Genomic DNA, 15,951 nt, shown 5'->3' on the forward strand with positions numbered 1-15,951 from the left:
CGGCATAATAATCAAGGAACTTTGCTGCCGTACCATGGGTGCAGCAGGTGCAATGATATTACGCAGCGCCTGAGACCCCCTTGGCTTGCCTTGCAACCATGGAGTCATTTGTGAGAGGCGCTGCATAATATCATTGCACCATTAACGGTGTTGATGTTGAAGTCAACCGTGGTGTAGTTTAACATTTAGCTTTTTATTTCAGGCGATTGTATTTAGGTTTTAAAATGAATAAATTCATAATTAGTGAAGATTATCATGATGAGCAAAACATGTAAGAATCATGATCTTTTGCTTAGTCACAGAGCATATTTTCTGCAATAATCCAAAAGCCAATGGAAAAATCCAATTGTGTTTTTGTTGAGGGAACCAGTGTAATAAACTTCTTGGCTGGCCTACAAAAATTCATCATCACTTCACTGCTCTATTTACTCTCCCTCATGTTGATAAAGTAAATAATGACAGATTTTTCATTTTGGGATGAACTACTTTGAAGCAAAAGAATGGCCATTGATAAAGGTAAAACAACATACAAAGATCTGTCTGTTTAAAACTTTTGACATTCCCAGTGCTTGAAGTGGGGAAAAAGTAAAAAGTGTGGGTGCAGGTTGAAATACCGTTCCCGATGGGGTGGGGGGTATTGGGGGCTGGGTAGAGGGTCCACCTTGGTTGAAATTGAGTGTCCAGGAGTGGAGTTAAGGCAGGAACACACCAAGCTGACGCCGACGAACTAGTGGCAACGAAAGCAGATTGCGGGGTTGGCTCACGTCGGTAGCGTCTGTGTCCAAAGTCGCCCTGATACACCAAACCGACGCTCGACAGCCGACGGCCAAGCAGCACGTCCGTTCTGCGCCTGCGTAAGATGAAATGCCTTTCCGAACCAGCAGGTGGCAGTATCTGAACAGCCAATCAGAATGATCAGATGGCCAGATGGACCGACAAGCTCCAACGCCGATTCAACATGTTGACTTGGCCAAAAAAAGCCGACGGAGAATTTACTTCAGCCGACGGTGCGGAACACACTGAGAAAACTTAGTCGGGCGATGAACAAAAACTGTTTTTTTGTTGATTTGTGTTTTTGGTGTGTTCCGTTTTAGTTTTTTTTTGGGGGGGGGGGGGGGGGGGGGGCCCGGTGGGCCCACTTCGAGCACTGGACATTCCTAATAAGTTAGCCAATGTAGCTAGCAGTGCTGCAGGATCCAGAACAACACCTCCCAGTGACCCTTGACCTCAGAAATACTTCATAAATGTAGAACAGCTTCCTACAATAGATAAACATGCAAAAACATGCACACAGTGTGTTTGGTGTGCTGATGACAGCCAAGCTCAAGGTAGATGGGAAGAGTGCATGTGATGTATTGTGTATATCAAATATATCAACCTGAACAGCAAAACTATGATGCAAAAATATCTACAGGATGCAGAAAAATGAAGCAATATCATGTTCAGAATTAATTAAAATTGAATATTTCTTCCAAAAAAACAAAACAAAAACATCCTTAACAATTAACATCAAAAGTCACATCACAACATCAATGTTGGTTGTAGCTTAATGAAAACATAATTATGCAGTGGTTTAGCGAGAGCAACTGACACTAGACAGGAAAACAATATTCACCAACTATCCTGACACAGAGACCTTGTTAAATACATCTCAGTGAATGACAACCCCAGCAAAAAGCATTCTAAACTTAACACTGCCATATTTTCCAGAAGACTATACTGTTCATCTATTAAATTTGAAATGCAAATTGAAGCATCAAATTTAAAAAAAAAAAAAAAAAAAAACTGCTGAAAAAAAATATATGCACATTTGTAACCGTACATCATCTAAAATAGGAAAGGAAATCTGAGCATCAGATGACTGTGTGCACTATGTCTATGTGTGTAAAGTGTGGTTTACAATAGAGCTAAACAGGGAAAAGTTGGTTTGAACAGAAAAACTTGAATGTAAATTGTGCACGTAGATGTCCTAAAAGTAAATGGCTGAATCTTACGAACCTAATCAAAAACATGACATTATATTTTGCTAGAAGAAAGTTAAATAAGGAAGTTAAGACTATTCCACTACCATTAAGATTATTTTGTACTACTCATGACAATTAAGCACGAGTATATATATATATATATATATATATAGTTGCTATTTCTATATAGTGGTTGTATTAAAGTACTTTTTAATACAGAACAAAATGCTGTTTTACAGTAATGAAAATGTAATGACAATAATGGAAATTACATAAATTACACATCCGGACACATTATGGTCATGAGAATATGTGGGATAATTTTGCTTAATTGCCATAAAAATAATCTTTTTTATAAAAATAAAGTTTTTCGTCAGATTCAGCCGAATGTAATTTTTTTTGTGATTATGAAAGCAGTCTCCTCTATTCTTTCTCTCCTTAAATACTATCTCTTGTTCCTTCCAATCCATGGGTTCCCAATGTAAACTGGGGGTTAATTTGTTTTTAAACAGGACAAGAGACAATAAAAAGCAAAGGGTAACTGAGTGGTTGATTGTCGCAGGGATATTGGTGTAGCTAAACCTCCTTTAGGCTTCTGGAAGTTGGTGGAGGGGGGAAAGGGGGCAGAATCCTGACCTGGGACATTGTTAACATAGCAACCATCCACGAGGAGGTGGCCGTCCTTGGGGTCGCAGAGAGGAGGCAGATAAGGGGTATAGGAGGCACTGGCTCTAACATAGCGCCAAACACAGCCTGGCAAAATGAAGATGGAGAGTAAATCAAAACTGGACAAGACGTGGAGAGAGACAGAGGAGGGAGGGACAGTAAACAACAGGAAACAGATGAGTGAGAATGACAGGGGTGACCCAAAATTCTCAGATAACCCTCTGTGGTTTTAATGGACATCTGGCTATGCCAATCAGACATTTTTTTCTAATCAGTATAAACTTGAAAAACAACAAAAAAACAACACAAAAGCCTGAATGTCGATTCTAACATAACTGTGTGGTTTCTTAACCAAAGAGGGAATGAATGCTGAATATATCTGCAAACTGCATTTATTAGAGATGTCAATCTAAGCCATGCCAAAAAGGACAAATAAGCAGATTAGAAAAGGTGTCAGAAGAGGTGGAAGAGCACAAACAGGGTGAGATTGAGAGATGTGAAGGCTATTATTATGGCACACACAACGTTAAACTAAAGATATGATCATGTGCACTGTGAACAAAACTACATCTGTGTGATTTGTGTTTCTTGAGGGTCACTTGATTTATAACCACTGACTGACGCAAAAGTGAAAGACTGATTGGAGGCCTGATTTTCAGGAATTTACATAGAATATATGAACTAGAAAATTTTACAAATACAAAGTTTTTCCAGGTCTGACAATCAAAAAAATGTAATTTTTAATCAAATTTAATCAAAATAATATTTCCATGACTGTGAACTACCTACATGAAGCTAACAAAACTATGAAGGAAAGTGGTTGCTATGGACAATGGACATACACTGCTGTTATACAGTTTATATCATTATGTATATATAAAAAAAAAAAAAATTGACTGGAGAATGCTGCGACTGACCAATCGAAATCAATCAAGTATTCCAGAGAGCCGGGTAATATACACTACCGTTCAAAAGTTGTGGGGTCATTAAGAATTGTTTTTTTTTTTTGTATTTTTGATACTTTTATTCAGCAAGGTCACATTAAATTGAGAGTTAAGACATTTAAGGCCAGATCAGTAAATTCTATTAAAAAAAAAAAAAAAAAAAAAAGTCAAATAAATGCCTTCAAAGAATCTTCAAAAAAACAAAACTTCCATGCTATATTAAGTAGCAGAACTATTTTCAACTAATAATAACAAAAAATGTTTCTTGAACACCATATCAGCATATTAGAATGATTTTTTGAAGGATCACATGATACTGATTATGTGACACTTCAGATTTGCTGAAAAATTTACATATTAAAAGAGTTATATTCTTAAATTGTAATAATATTTCCCAATATTACTGATTTTAACTGTATATTTGACCAAATAAATGCAGCCTATTTCTTTAAGACTCTTCTTTCAAAAACAGAAAATATTGACCACAAGCTTTTGAACAGTAGTGTACATGTATATTAAAATATAATTTAATAAGAGCAAATAAGATTGATGAAAGAGTTACTAAAATAAACAAACATGAATTTTACAGAATATTTTCTGTAAAAAGAAAACATGCACCATCCATTGACAAAGCAATAGATCATGTAACTCATAAACTTCTCTTATTGAATAAGCAGACATAGCTAGCAGTCTGCCAATGCCAGTAATCTCAATATGGCCACATACTCACATTTAACTACTATTATTCAATAATCTGTGAAATGAGTTTGAATATGTTACTCTCACATTTTGAAACTGCTTGAATATAGGAAGACACATGGGCACAACCTGACCAGCATCCAGTTGAATGAAGGCATAATGTTGCAGTAAAGTGTTTGGACTTTTTGTGCAGTGTGAGAGTTAGAAGAGTCTAAGCAATGCTGCAACAGCAGAATGAGGAGGAAACAGCATTAATGGGACAGGGGGAAGCAAATGGGTAATGCGTTCTGGATCCTACAGACACCACTAACAGGGGTTTTACCTTCTACAACAACTAATGGATTTACTTTGACATGACAGGCATTTAGAATATAACAGAAGGAAAACATTGAGATCAAGATGTGTGAAAAGGACAAGAATGAATGCAAGATTAGCCATTCTATGACAAAAGCAGGTTAAGACGAAAGGTAGGACAGAAGGAAAGACAAACTTTGACAAAAAGGGGGACAGAAAAGAAGTGGGGGAAAAAAACAGAGACAAGCTTTGTCCTTGCAGTTAGTGAGACATGCAAATTCAACCCCAAAATCCATTTGGGCAAACAGGGGTGACCACATGACCATTATAAGGCCCCAAATCCAGCATTTTACAGCTCTAAACTGTAGCCAGTGTTGTTAACATGAACATTAACTGATCTATCCAGAGTGAATGAACTTACATTACAATATGTCTGTTCCCTGAATTATACACGTTTGACTGAATTTGGGGACCAAACCCAGAATTCAGAGATACAGGATGCCATTGGTCAATCCCAAAATGCATATTAGTGATTATGCATTCAACAAACACAGTGAAGGAAATTAATCACTGCATTAACATCTCACTTGGGTAAATGCGAGTTAACAGGCAAAATGAAATGGGCATTTTCTAGATCTCTCTTATGGCTTGTTTCCACAAAGTGGTACGGTTCAGTTCAGTTCAGTACAGTACGATTCGGGACGGTAAACCCTTATCCGGCTTGCATTTCCACCGCCAACAGTACCCTTACTTCATAGGCGTGGTTTATGCCGGAAAGTAGCGATCGACGTCATTCTCGCGTGAAGATGAAAGTGACAGTAAACAATGGAGAACATATAGCAGCTTTATTTGAGCAAAGGCTGAAGGCTAAAAAATACACATTGTCTTGCAAAGGTATTGTGTTGTCATTCCCCTTGTAGCACGCACAAGTGACGATTCTCTGTCAACCAATCAACTTTCTGCAGTGAGTGTAAATCCACCCATTTGGTACTGGTACTATTGTGCTAGGTACCCCAACTGAAGGGTCCCAAAAATGCAATATGTTTCGGAATTAGGGTACGGCAAAAATTGCGTACCGAACTGTACTGAACCATACCGCTCAGTGGAGACGAGCCAATAGAAACAATCAGTTTTTTCAGACTTTTCAGCAAATTGCACAACCCACATGCAGCATTAGCTCTTCTCTCTTGATGCATGCGATCATTACAAATTCATAACTTATACAATAACCAGACAGTCTGAACATCCCAAATTTCTGTCAAGGTTATGTGTGTTAACAGTAAACATTTGAAAAGCCTTTTACCAAAGTTCAGATTTAATAGTATTTAATCACTGCTTTTTTCCTCATTTTTATATTAATATTTGACATTGTCATATGCCAAGATTATTTAATTGTTAAATTCATATATTATTAATAATTATTAAAATATTTTTTTATATTCGAGAAGTCAAATGCCCCTAACACGGAACCCTGTGGAACTCCACAGTTCAGTCATCACTCACCATCTTTATGAACACGCATAGCAGAGGCTGTAATGTCCGTGGTCACATTGAAGTAAGGCAGCCACAAGTCCTACAAATACAAGCACGAAAAACACGTTAAAGTTGTCATGCATATGATAAACGCCGTCTTAATTACATCAGCTATTTTAACGATGAAAAAATTAAAGGTGACCTAGAATCAAAAATTGAATTTACCTCAGCATAGTTAAATAACAAGAGTTCAGTACATGGAAATGACATATATTGAGTTTCAAACTCCATTGCTTCCTCCTTCTTATATAAATCTCATTTGTTTAAAAGACTTCCGGAAAACAGGCAAATCTCAATGTAACACCGACTGTTACGTAACAGTCGGGATCATTAATATGTACGCCCCCAATATTTGCATATGCCAGCCCATGTTCAAGGCATTACACGAGGGCAGCCAGTATTAACGTCTGGATCTGTGCACAACTGAATCATCAGACTAGGTAAGCAAGGACAACAGCGAAAAATGGCAGATGGAGCAATAATAACTGACATGATCCATGATTACATGATATTTTAAGTGATTTTTGTAAATTGTCTTTCTAAATGTTTCGTTTCGTGCTAATTAACTGTTAAATGTGGTTAAAGTTACCATTGTTTATTACTGTATTCACGGAGACAAGAGCCGTTGCTATTTTCATTTTTAAACACTTGCAGTCTGTATAATTCATAAACACAACTTCATTCTTTATAAATCTCTCCAACAGTGTAGCATTAGCCGTTAGCCACAGAGCATATAGCCTCAAACTCATTCAGAATCAAATGTAAAGATCCAAATAAATACTTTACTCACATGATCCGATCCATGCATGCATGACGAACATCTTGTAAAGATCCATTTGAGGGTTATATTAGCTGTGTGAACTTTGTTTATGCACTGTATAACTGCACTTATAGTCGAGAGCTCGGGAGGGCAGGGAATGAGAGATTTAAAGGGGCCGCGCAGCCTGAATCGGCGCATAGTTAATGATGCCCCAAAATAGGCAGTCAAAAAAATTTATTAAATAGAATCTATGGGGTATTTTGAGCTGAAACTTCACAGACACATTCAGGGGAGACCTTAGACTTATATTACATCTTTTGAAAAGACGTTCTACGGCACCTTTAAGTAATAATACAGAGCAATTAAAAATTACAAAATATGTGTTTCAGAAACTGGGTTAGATTTCTGAAACAGATGCACCCCAAAAAACCTGTTGTGACCTCTCACCTCGATTTGTTTGTCCTCAAAGACTTTGGAGATGCTGGTGTTGAAAGCAGAGCCTGAGAACATGGACGTGATTGGATAAGTGAGATCCAGTACCGTTTTGAACACAGAGTTCATTGCCTAAGGGCAAGAGAAATAGGTTAAACATTTTTTTAAATCAATTAATAAATCAAGATCTTATATCTTATCTGATTTCTCAAAGCAAGGTAGAGGGTGTGAGGGGACAGATAGAGTCAATGTTACCTTGGACCACTCTCTTGCCCTCTGCTTGACCCGAACAGCATTTCTCTCCTCTGCATACAGAGCACCAATGAAAGAGCCGATGGAAGTTCCTCCCACTATGTCGATGGGAATTCCCGTGTCCTCCATAGCTTTGATTACACCAACATGAGAGCAGCCCCTGCAAGATTGAACATTGATTTATTATCATTAACTAAAACTATTATAAACATATTTGTTAATTGAAATAAAAACTGAAATAAAAAATGAATTAAATCTACATAGCAATATTTTAAAAAAAAAAAAAACTAATGCAAATGACAAAAGAATTTAACTACACTTAAATTAAGAACTGAAAATATAAAAATTATATTTAAAAAAATTAATTCAAAATATATAAATGAAACTACGACTAAAGTAACACTGACAAAGACAAATTTGAAAATAAGTGAATTAAAAAAAAACAACCTTTAGTCCATTTTTCAGGTTTGAATTTAAATTATAGTATAACGATTGCTTGGTGTCACTCACCTGGCTCCGCCTCCACCCAGCACGAGGGCGATGCTGTTTCCTGTGAGTACTCTGGCCAGCCGGGAGAAATCACTGTGTCTGTCTGCAGTCTTCTCAAAAACTTTTTCATATACCTCTCGCTGTATAACACAACCACATCCATACCAAACACAAGGGTTAATAAAAATCTTTGTTCTCTAAAATTTAAATCAACAGAGAGCTAAACATTCTTTTTTTTACCAGTTTGGAGGGGCTTCTTCGTGAGAAGACTCTGCGAGGGCACTTCAGGTGAAGGTGTCCAGAGCACCAGCTTCGCATGTTCAGCCACTCGACGGTTCTCGAAGGACCCGGCCCATCCTCGCGATGCAACAGAACTAACTGCTTTAGGGCCCGTACTGCTGTGTTCTCCAACATCTGCTCCAGCTGAGTAGGTAAGAACACGGAGAATCAAAAACAGAATATTTTACCATTAAGTTTGAATCTAAATTCTGATTGGATAATCTGTGTTTGAAGCTTTTTGGACACAAATCTGTGAACGCTAGGGGTGAGAATCTTTGGGAAGACAGCGTATCGATTAAATTTAGGATTCATAAGTTTTTTAATTCAGGAATAATTTTTTCAAATTCAATTCAATTAATCATACCATTTATACTCTAACAAATACCTCTCCAAGTGCAGGTTCCTGGTCTCCAAGCCCCACAATGAGGATGCAGTCAGCTTGTCGGATGCAGCGTTGAGTCCATGGGGTCATACCGCTGTCCGTCTGATACAGCACTATACGATTAATGTCCTCCTGCTGAGCCAGCCAACCTGACAACCTGTACTCATGGATACTAGAGAAAGAGAAGCAGAGAAGTAACTAAGCCTTCATATTACAATTAAAAGACGCATGACATGCGTAAATACGTATTGTTGTACTGATGTCATATATACCTGTCCAAAGCAGAAGCACCAAGTCTCTCTCTGATGATGTCACTGGTTAGCAGCAGGGTTGGTCCTGTTTGAAGAATGAGAGGGTGTTAAGGCCCTGATATACTTCAAGCGAAATCAAAGAACGAATAGGTGTGACGTCATTTCGAACAAAATAAGGCCAAAACTAAGTTAGTTTCGGAAGTTCAAAAACACCTTCGAACTAACATTGGTCTGTGGAGATTACTTAAAGGTGCTAAAGAGGATCTTTTCGTCGACTGAGAAACCAAAGACTGTTATTGAGTTTTTGAAATGAGCGCATGCGTAAGAACAACCCCCCTCCTTCACAGCTCATTTTGAGGGAACGCCTCCCAAAACTCGTGCACGAGTATTGGAACACGAGTGTTTACCGCCGGCATTCGCTGTGTCGTGTTAGTGGATTCATTATGTCGGACTCACCGCAGGTAACTCATAATCTGCAGTTGTTACTCCTGTCTCCTGACAAAAACATTGCATGCAGCGCCTGTGGAGTGTGGAAAGTTACTGGAGCGCGCAGCCGAACGTCATGGCAGTGATTGACAAGCCAGAGGGCCAATCGTTTATGCGATGATCACACAAACGATTGGCTGATATTTTTAAGGCCCTACCTCGTGCTCCTTTCAGTACACCTAATAAATAGTCTTTTATCAGTTAGTAAAGACAGTTTCAAGTTATATTGCAAAAATGTATAAAACAAAACATCCTCTTCAGCACGTTTAATAGATAGGTGTGCTTCACCTTTTGACATGGAAATCTTCTCTGGTTCATTTCTTTTTTTCAGTCTAAATTTAATTTAATAAAAGCCTACATTTAATGTTCATCTTATAAAGTACACCCTTAATTTGTGTTCTGAAGATGAACGAAGGTCTTACGGGTGTGGAACGATATTAGAGTAAGTTATTACTGACAGAATTTTCATTTTTGGGTGAACTAACCCTTTAAATGTTAATAACTGCTTAAGTGTACCTATGGCGCTGAGGGCGTGGCTAAGCTCCAAATTGAAGGCATTGATTGGCACATCATCACAAACAGGAAGCACGGCCACAGTGGAGAGATTACTGGCTGGGTTAGTGACGTCAGGACTAGATGCCATGCTTGGCAGGCCCAGCGCAGAGCCTAGAGAAAGAAAAGAAAATTTTTTCAATTTCTTAAAACTTACATTTCTTCACTCTTCCTTTGCTTAAACACAAAAAGCTCTGCTTCCTGTTCACTGGCTTACTAGTTTTATCTAAAATTATGAACAGAACTCCTCACTTTTTCCCTCCTAAGATGATGTTTCCTCTCTAAAATCAACTTTACTGAAGCTTTTAATTTGAGTTGACTGATTAATGTTTGGCTTTTGGGCTAAACGTACTTGAGAAAGGTCCACGGGGCTGTTGGAGGTTTCCCAAAATCTTCTGCCCAAGTAGATGGATCAAGCGCGTCACCACCTGCGGGTATCTTCTCTTAATATTGTTGAGCGTTCCCTCTGGAAGCTTCACCAGCTCGGTGTCTCTGACGGCATGGACGGTGGTGGCACGTGGCTGCCGTGTCAAAGCCTCTACCTGAGAAGAAATAGAGGAAACTCAGGGTTAGCCATAGTTTAGTGATCCTAAATCAGTTTAGACTGGTTTAGACTTGGGGTTCACGTCAGAGCTTTAGACTCACAACTCCGATGAGATCTCCTCGTCCATACTCTCCAACCAGCTCCTTCTTCCCATTGGCTTTTCGAATGACGGAACGCAGTCGTCCATTCAGCACAATATAGGTGCAATCGGACTGATCGTCTTGCCTACAGAACACAAAAAATTTAATGACTGTTCAAAAGTTTGGGGTCTGTATGATTTTTTAAAATTTAATTTAATAAAGAAATAAATTTAAATAAATTAAAAGTGATAGTAAAGACATTTATAATGTTTCAAAAGATTACCATTTCAAATAAATGCTGAAGTTTCTATGTATAACAAAGAATCCTGAATAAAAATGTATCACGGTTTCCACAAAAATTTTAAGCAGCACAACTGTTTTCAACATTGATAATAATCATAAATGTTTCTTGAGCACTAAATCAGCATATCAGAATGATTTCTGAAGGATCATGTGACACTGAAGACTGGAGTAACGATGCTGAAAATTCAGCTTTGAATCGCAGGAATAAATTGCATTTTAAAATATATTCAAATAGATAAAACATTTTTAATGTTTCAAAATATTATTGCTGTTATTGCATTAAAAAATATGATTGCAGATCAAGATATTATTAAAAAAATAAATATTCTAAAGATGAAAATGTTTATAATCAACAAAAAATTACAAAGAATTCCATTTGCACTATTATCTGTGATTGTTGTCAGCTAAAAAATGATTATACTGAACTGAATAGTAATTGATTAATTGCACAAAAATACAGGAGAGAGTGATGGTACCGATACAGAGCCCGTCCTGCTTCAACAGCCATCCAGTCGATGGCGAAATCCATCTGTCGTACAAATGGGGACATACGGATAGCCACGGTGTGAGCTGCACTAAGAACAACACTTGGCTGTTCACGCATGATCCTACAGGGGGCAGCACATACACAGACAATATTACCAAAAATGCTCTTTGGATGTAGATTTGTTCTCATATTTGCAATAGAGTGTGATTCGATAGACTGAAAGAGTCAAATCAGCTGCAGGGCTGTATGGAAACACTCACTCATAGAAGTCGGATTTGGAGATCTTGAGGAAGGTGCAGTCACGCTCAGCTTTGATAGTGAAGATGAGCGGCTCTCCTGTGAGAACAGCCAGTTGACCTACCATCTCACCAGGCTGGGTCACAAACAGACACACTGCTTCCTGCTTATCGATCATCTTCTGATAGACGTGAAGACAGCCAGAGAGGACAAAATGCAGACTCACATCCTAAAGAAGAGAAGAGAGAAAAGAAGAGGAAGAAAGAGGATAGCAAAGAAGAAACTGAGTATATATAGAGTGATAATGTGGAACTAAAAACATCTGACCAGTCCAAATCTGATTTTTGCGCATATTTAGCAATTCTGAATGGCAAAAAATGACTTTTATAAATCTGTTTCAAGCTACATTTTAATTATGGTTTGAAATCCTATTTAAATCTCGTTTCTGGATATTCATTTCATGATTTTGCATAGCTTTTTTGCTTATGCGCCACGAGAAACATAGATCATATCTGAACTGTTGCGATACATAGTGTGGACAGTCAACCATTTAGATCAGATTCCCATCGGATACACAAATAATCAGACTTCGACTGCCATAGTCCTAGACTGAAAGGAAATACAAGCATTTAATTCTTCAATACAAAATGTTTGCCAACGAAATTGGGCAGCAGAGAAAGAAAGGAAAGGAGATTAGAGAGGATGAGCACCTGGTCTCCCTGTCTGGCTAACACAGATCCAGCTTTAGCATGATGAAACGTCACCCTCCCATTCAGCAGCGTTGGGTCCTGATGATGAAAGAGAGCATATTAGGAAAGAGGGTCAACAGAGACACAGGTTTGACAGTCAGAAATCATTGATTTCATTTCACTGAACAATGAACTGTACCACACAAACACTGATATACCTCAATCCTCATGAGTTTGAGAATCTCCTTCTGGGCCTCCTCGAACAGCGTAGCGTTAGGTCGTCCTTGAAACGGGCAAAAAATGTTATCCATCCCTGACTCCTCCTCAGGATACAAATACACACTTGAAGGAACCTCGTCCACCGTCACCTTCCTCTCACGCTGCTCCTGAGACACAAAAGCATGATGTCTTTACATTTTACTCTCAATGTTTCAAGTCTTTTTGTCTGGCTCATTCTAACCTAAAATCAAAAGATGTATTTTTTTCTAATTCTTATTCTCAATGATGATTCTCAGATGTTAAATATGAGTAAAAAAAAAACTAACTCGTGTGAAAGCAGGTGGAGTGGGAGCGCCATCTTCGGCAGATACAGAGATACGGCCTCTCTCGTATGCCATGTCGAAATCTGATCGCAGACTCTTCTGCATTCCTGTGCCACACATATATGACAAAAAGAGATTATGAAAAGGTCAGCAGTAACAGCACAGTATGACACCAACATAAGCACAATACACTTTACATTTCTACATGTTTCTATATTGTGTAAATTATGTGATTATGCTTACCCGCGATGTCTACAGGCATCGATATAGTCCTACTGAGGGTCGGTATTGTGCCGCCATCCTTCCCATGATCCACACCTGCGGACAGGGGTGCATCATCAAAACTCTCACTGTTAAACAAATGTTAAAGCCTAACATCACTCAACACAAACACCTAGATAAGACTCACACTGGAAAGTGTTTTACATAATTAATGAACTAACCAATGCTTATCAAGATCGATGACCTAAAAAGTCCACATGGTCTGATTTTCAGAAGTGCGTAAACTACAAAACTATTAGCGTGAGGCTTCCTTAAAGGGTTAGTTCACCCAAAAATGGGTTCCAAACCTCACCCTCATGTCGTTCCAAACCCATAAGACCTCCGTTCATCTTCGGAACACAGTTTAAGATATTTTAGATTTAGTCCGAGAGCTTTCTGTCCCTCCATTGGAAGTGTATGTATGGTATACTGTCCATGTCCAGAAAGGTAATAAAAACATCATCAAAGTAGTCCATGTGACATCAGTGGGTTAGCTAGAAGTTTTTGAAGCATCGAAAATACATTTTGGTCCAAAAATAACAAAAACTACGACTTTATTCAGCATTGTCTTCTCTTCCGGGTCTGTTGTCAATCCGGGTTCACGACTCCGCAGTGACGCTGCTTATGTAAGCCGCTGCTGACGTGTTATCCGCTGCGCCCGAGTGAGACGCACTCTGTATTCAAGCTATTCTACATTGTTTGTATTTTGGTATTTTTTGCTATGTTTTTTTAAAATGGGGCGTAAGTGTGCATGTCGCGGATGTCCTAATCGCCAAAAACAACGACGTAAAATTCAATGGAAAGGATTCCGGAAGAGAATACAATGCTGAATAAAGTTGTAGTTTTTGTTATTTTTGGACCAAAATGTATTTGAGGCTTCAACAAATTCTAACTAACCCACTGATGTCACATGGACATGGACAGTGCACCGTTTAGTATACTGTACAGTATACCGTCTCGGACTAAATCTAAAATATCTTAAACTGTGTTCCGAAGATGAACGGAGGTCTTACGGGTTTGGAACGACATGAGGGTGAGTCATTAATGACATCATTTTTGGGTGAACTAACCCTTTAATAGAGTGCAACAGTGCCCGCCCCCTTTTTTAGTGACGCTGGTTCTGGAAGTATTTTTTCCATTAATTTCTCCCATAGGGATTTTAAAAGTCTTTGTTAAAGAGTTATAAGCCATGAATCAAGTCGGACTAAAAGACAAAGGTAGAAGACTGTGTACTTAACGGCTTTTATGAGGGAAAGAACTACAATCCCATGAAGCACTGTGATCAACATAACTGAATTAAAGATGATGGAGGAATATAAAACTACTCAAGTACAAATGTTGCTTATATTTATACTTACAATATAAGTTTACTGCAATATATATATATATATATGAATATATATATATATATATATATATATATATATATATATATATATATATATATATAAAAATATTTAAATATATATGTTTATATATATATATATATTTAAATATTTTGAGAGCGTAGAGAGATTGACTAAATTACATTTGCAGTGCTTCATGGGTGGAGCTAGCATGTTGCTTTTTCGACTCTCTGACTGATATGTAATTTTCTGTACAGCATCATGGGTAATGTAGTTTTTCACAAGGAATTCCGCTGTTAATCACAATTATTTTAAAAATAAGCTGAAATAATGTGGGCTGATGGCTTCAACAGAAGCAAATACCATGGATTTATATAATTTCCCTAGGGAGAAAACAAGTTAATTTTTACTTTTGAATATTAATTTATTTTATATAAATTAATATTTATAATTTTATTAAAAATATTACACTTTTTTAATCAATTTATTTTTAGGACTAGTAAAATGTTTTGCACTGTGAGATTAGTCATTAGATTCTCAACTGATACACAGTAGAAAATATAAATAATATATAATTATTTATTTGCATTAAAGTATGGAAAAACAATGTAAATATGTGGGAATTATGATATTCTGCCGCACCAGTAGCATTTTGGACAGCGGCCTCACGGTGTTTATCAGGAACGGTGAGACTGCCAAAGCGTTTGCTGTGTCGTACGGGACTGGAACGTGTCGGATGAGGAGAGAGAGGAGAGGGACGAGGCTGCATGTCCTAAAGGAAGGCAGACAGAAGAAAATATCTGAAGATATGTTGGATACTGTAAAATATTTGAACCTTTACTATATACAACCAATCATGAGAAACAAAGTGTGTGTGTATCGAGCGTAGATATGCGTTGACTCACATGGCTGAAGAGTTCGTTGGTGAGCCCCAGGTAGTTGTGCAGGGCCAGAACCGTCACTCTCTGAAGACGGACCATGATGATCTGCAGTGAAGACACAACAGGAAGCATATTCTCAGTTACTTGAGGTGTCCTTACTGATAACAATGAAATCTTTTGAGCCGTCTCATAAATCCAGACCTGAACCACTCGCACAAGACTCTCTGGGTATTTCTCAAAGATGGACAGAAAGGCATCAACTGGCAGTCTGAGGACAGTGGACACTTCCGCCGCTCTCGCCGAGACGGTTTTATATGGTCTCTGGTGACCCTGAAATACACAAACACACATGCACAAAAATGTTCAAACCACTTTCATACTTGAATTATGCATAATATCCAGAATATGTAATCTCCTGTGAGCATTTTCCAACGTAAAGTGCTTTTTTTTTTTTAAACAAAAAATTCCTATTTGACCTTTTTATGGGAACATTTAAAAGAAAAGGGAAGTGAAGGAGGAAAAGGAAGTGAAGGAAAATATCAAGAAAAAGAGAGACAAAGGTTGTTTAATGCATTTTATGAAATAATTATGTTACACA

General features: G+C 37.8%; 1 protein-coding gene across 7 annotated transcripts in view; it reads right to left on the bottom strand.

Annotated features, from left to right (window-relative positions):
- pnpla6 (patatin-like phospholipase domain containing 6) overlaps positions 1 to 15,951 on the bottom strand; it is a 40,396-nt gene that overhangs the window by 7,432 nt on the left and 17,013 nt on the right. For 4 of the 7 annotated variants that reach the window (XM_067404982.1, XM_067404979.1, XM_067404983.1 and 1 more), the window contains 19 exons: positions 15,555 to 15,683; positions 15,378 to 15,458; positions 15,115 to 15,244; positions 13,109 to 13,183; positions 12,869 to 12,972; positions 12,542 to 12,709; positions 12,345 to 12,422; positions 11,658 to 11,863; positions 11,387 to 11,518; positions 10,629 to 10,752; positions 10,336 to 10,525; positions 9,948 to 10,097; positions 8,967 to 9,030; positions 8,698 to 8,866; positions 8,274 to 8,456; positions 8,055 to 8,173; positions 7,548 to 7,704; positions 7,308 to 7,424; positions 6,071 to 6,140 (listed from right to left, as the gene is read on the bottom strand). In XM_067404982.1, coding sequence (XP_067261083.1) covers positions 6,071 to 6,140; positions 7,308 to 7,424; positions 7,548 to 7,704; positions 8,055 to 8,173; positions 8,274 to 8,456; positions 8,698 to 8,866; positions 8,967 to 9,030; positions 9,948 to 10,097; positions 10,336 to 10,525; positions 10,629 to 10,752; positions 11,387 to 11,518; positions 11,658 to 11,863; positions 12,345 to 12,422; positions 12,542 to 12,709; positions 12,869 to 12,972; positions 13,109 to 13,183; positions 15,115 to 15,244; positions 15,378 to 15,458; positions 15,555 to 15,683 — 2,446 coding nt within the window. Of the gene's footprint in view, positions 1 to 1,123; positions 1,409 to 2,600; positions 2,718 to 6,070; positions 6,141 to 7,307; positions 7,425 to 7,547; positions 7,705 to 8,054; positions 8,174 to 8,273; positions 8,457 to 8,697; positions 8,867 to 8,966; positions 9,031 to 9,947; positions 10,098 to 10,335; positions 10,526 to 10,628; positions 10,753 to 11,386; positions 11,519 to 11,657; positions 11,864 to 12,344; positions 12,423 to 12,541; positions 12,710 to 12,868; positions 12,973 to 13,108; positions 13,184 to 15,114; positions 15,245 to 15,377; positions 15,459 to 15,554; positions 15,684 to 15,951 lie in introns of those variants that run through there. The other 3 variants (XM_067404985.1, XM_067404984.1, XM_067404981.1) reach the window with 3 other exon arrangements.

Source organism: Chanodichthys erythropterus, chromosome 12 (genome assembly GCF_024489055.1).
Source record: "Chanodichthys erythropterus isolate Z2021 chromosome 12, ASM2448905v1, whole genome shotgun sequence".
NCBI classification, from domain to species: Eukaryota; Metazoa; Chordata; class Actinopteri; order Cypriniformes; family Xenocyprididae; genus Chanodichthys; species Chanodichthys erythropterus.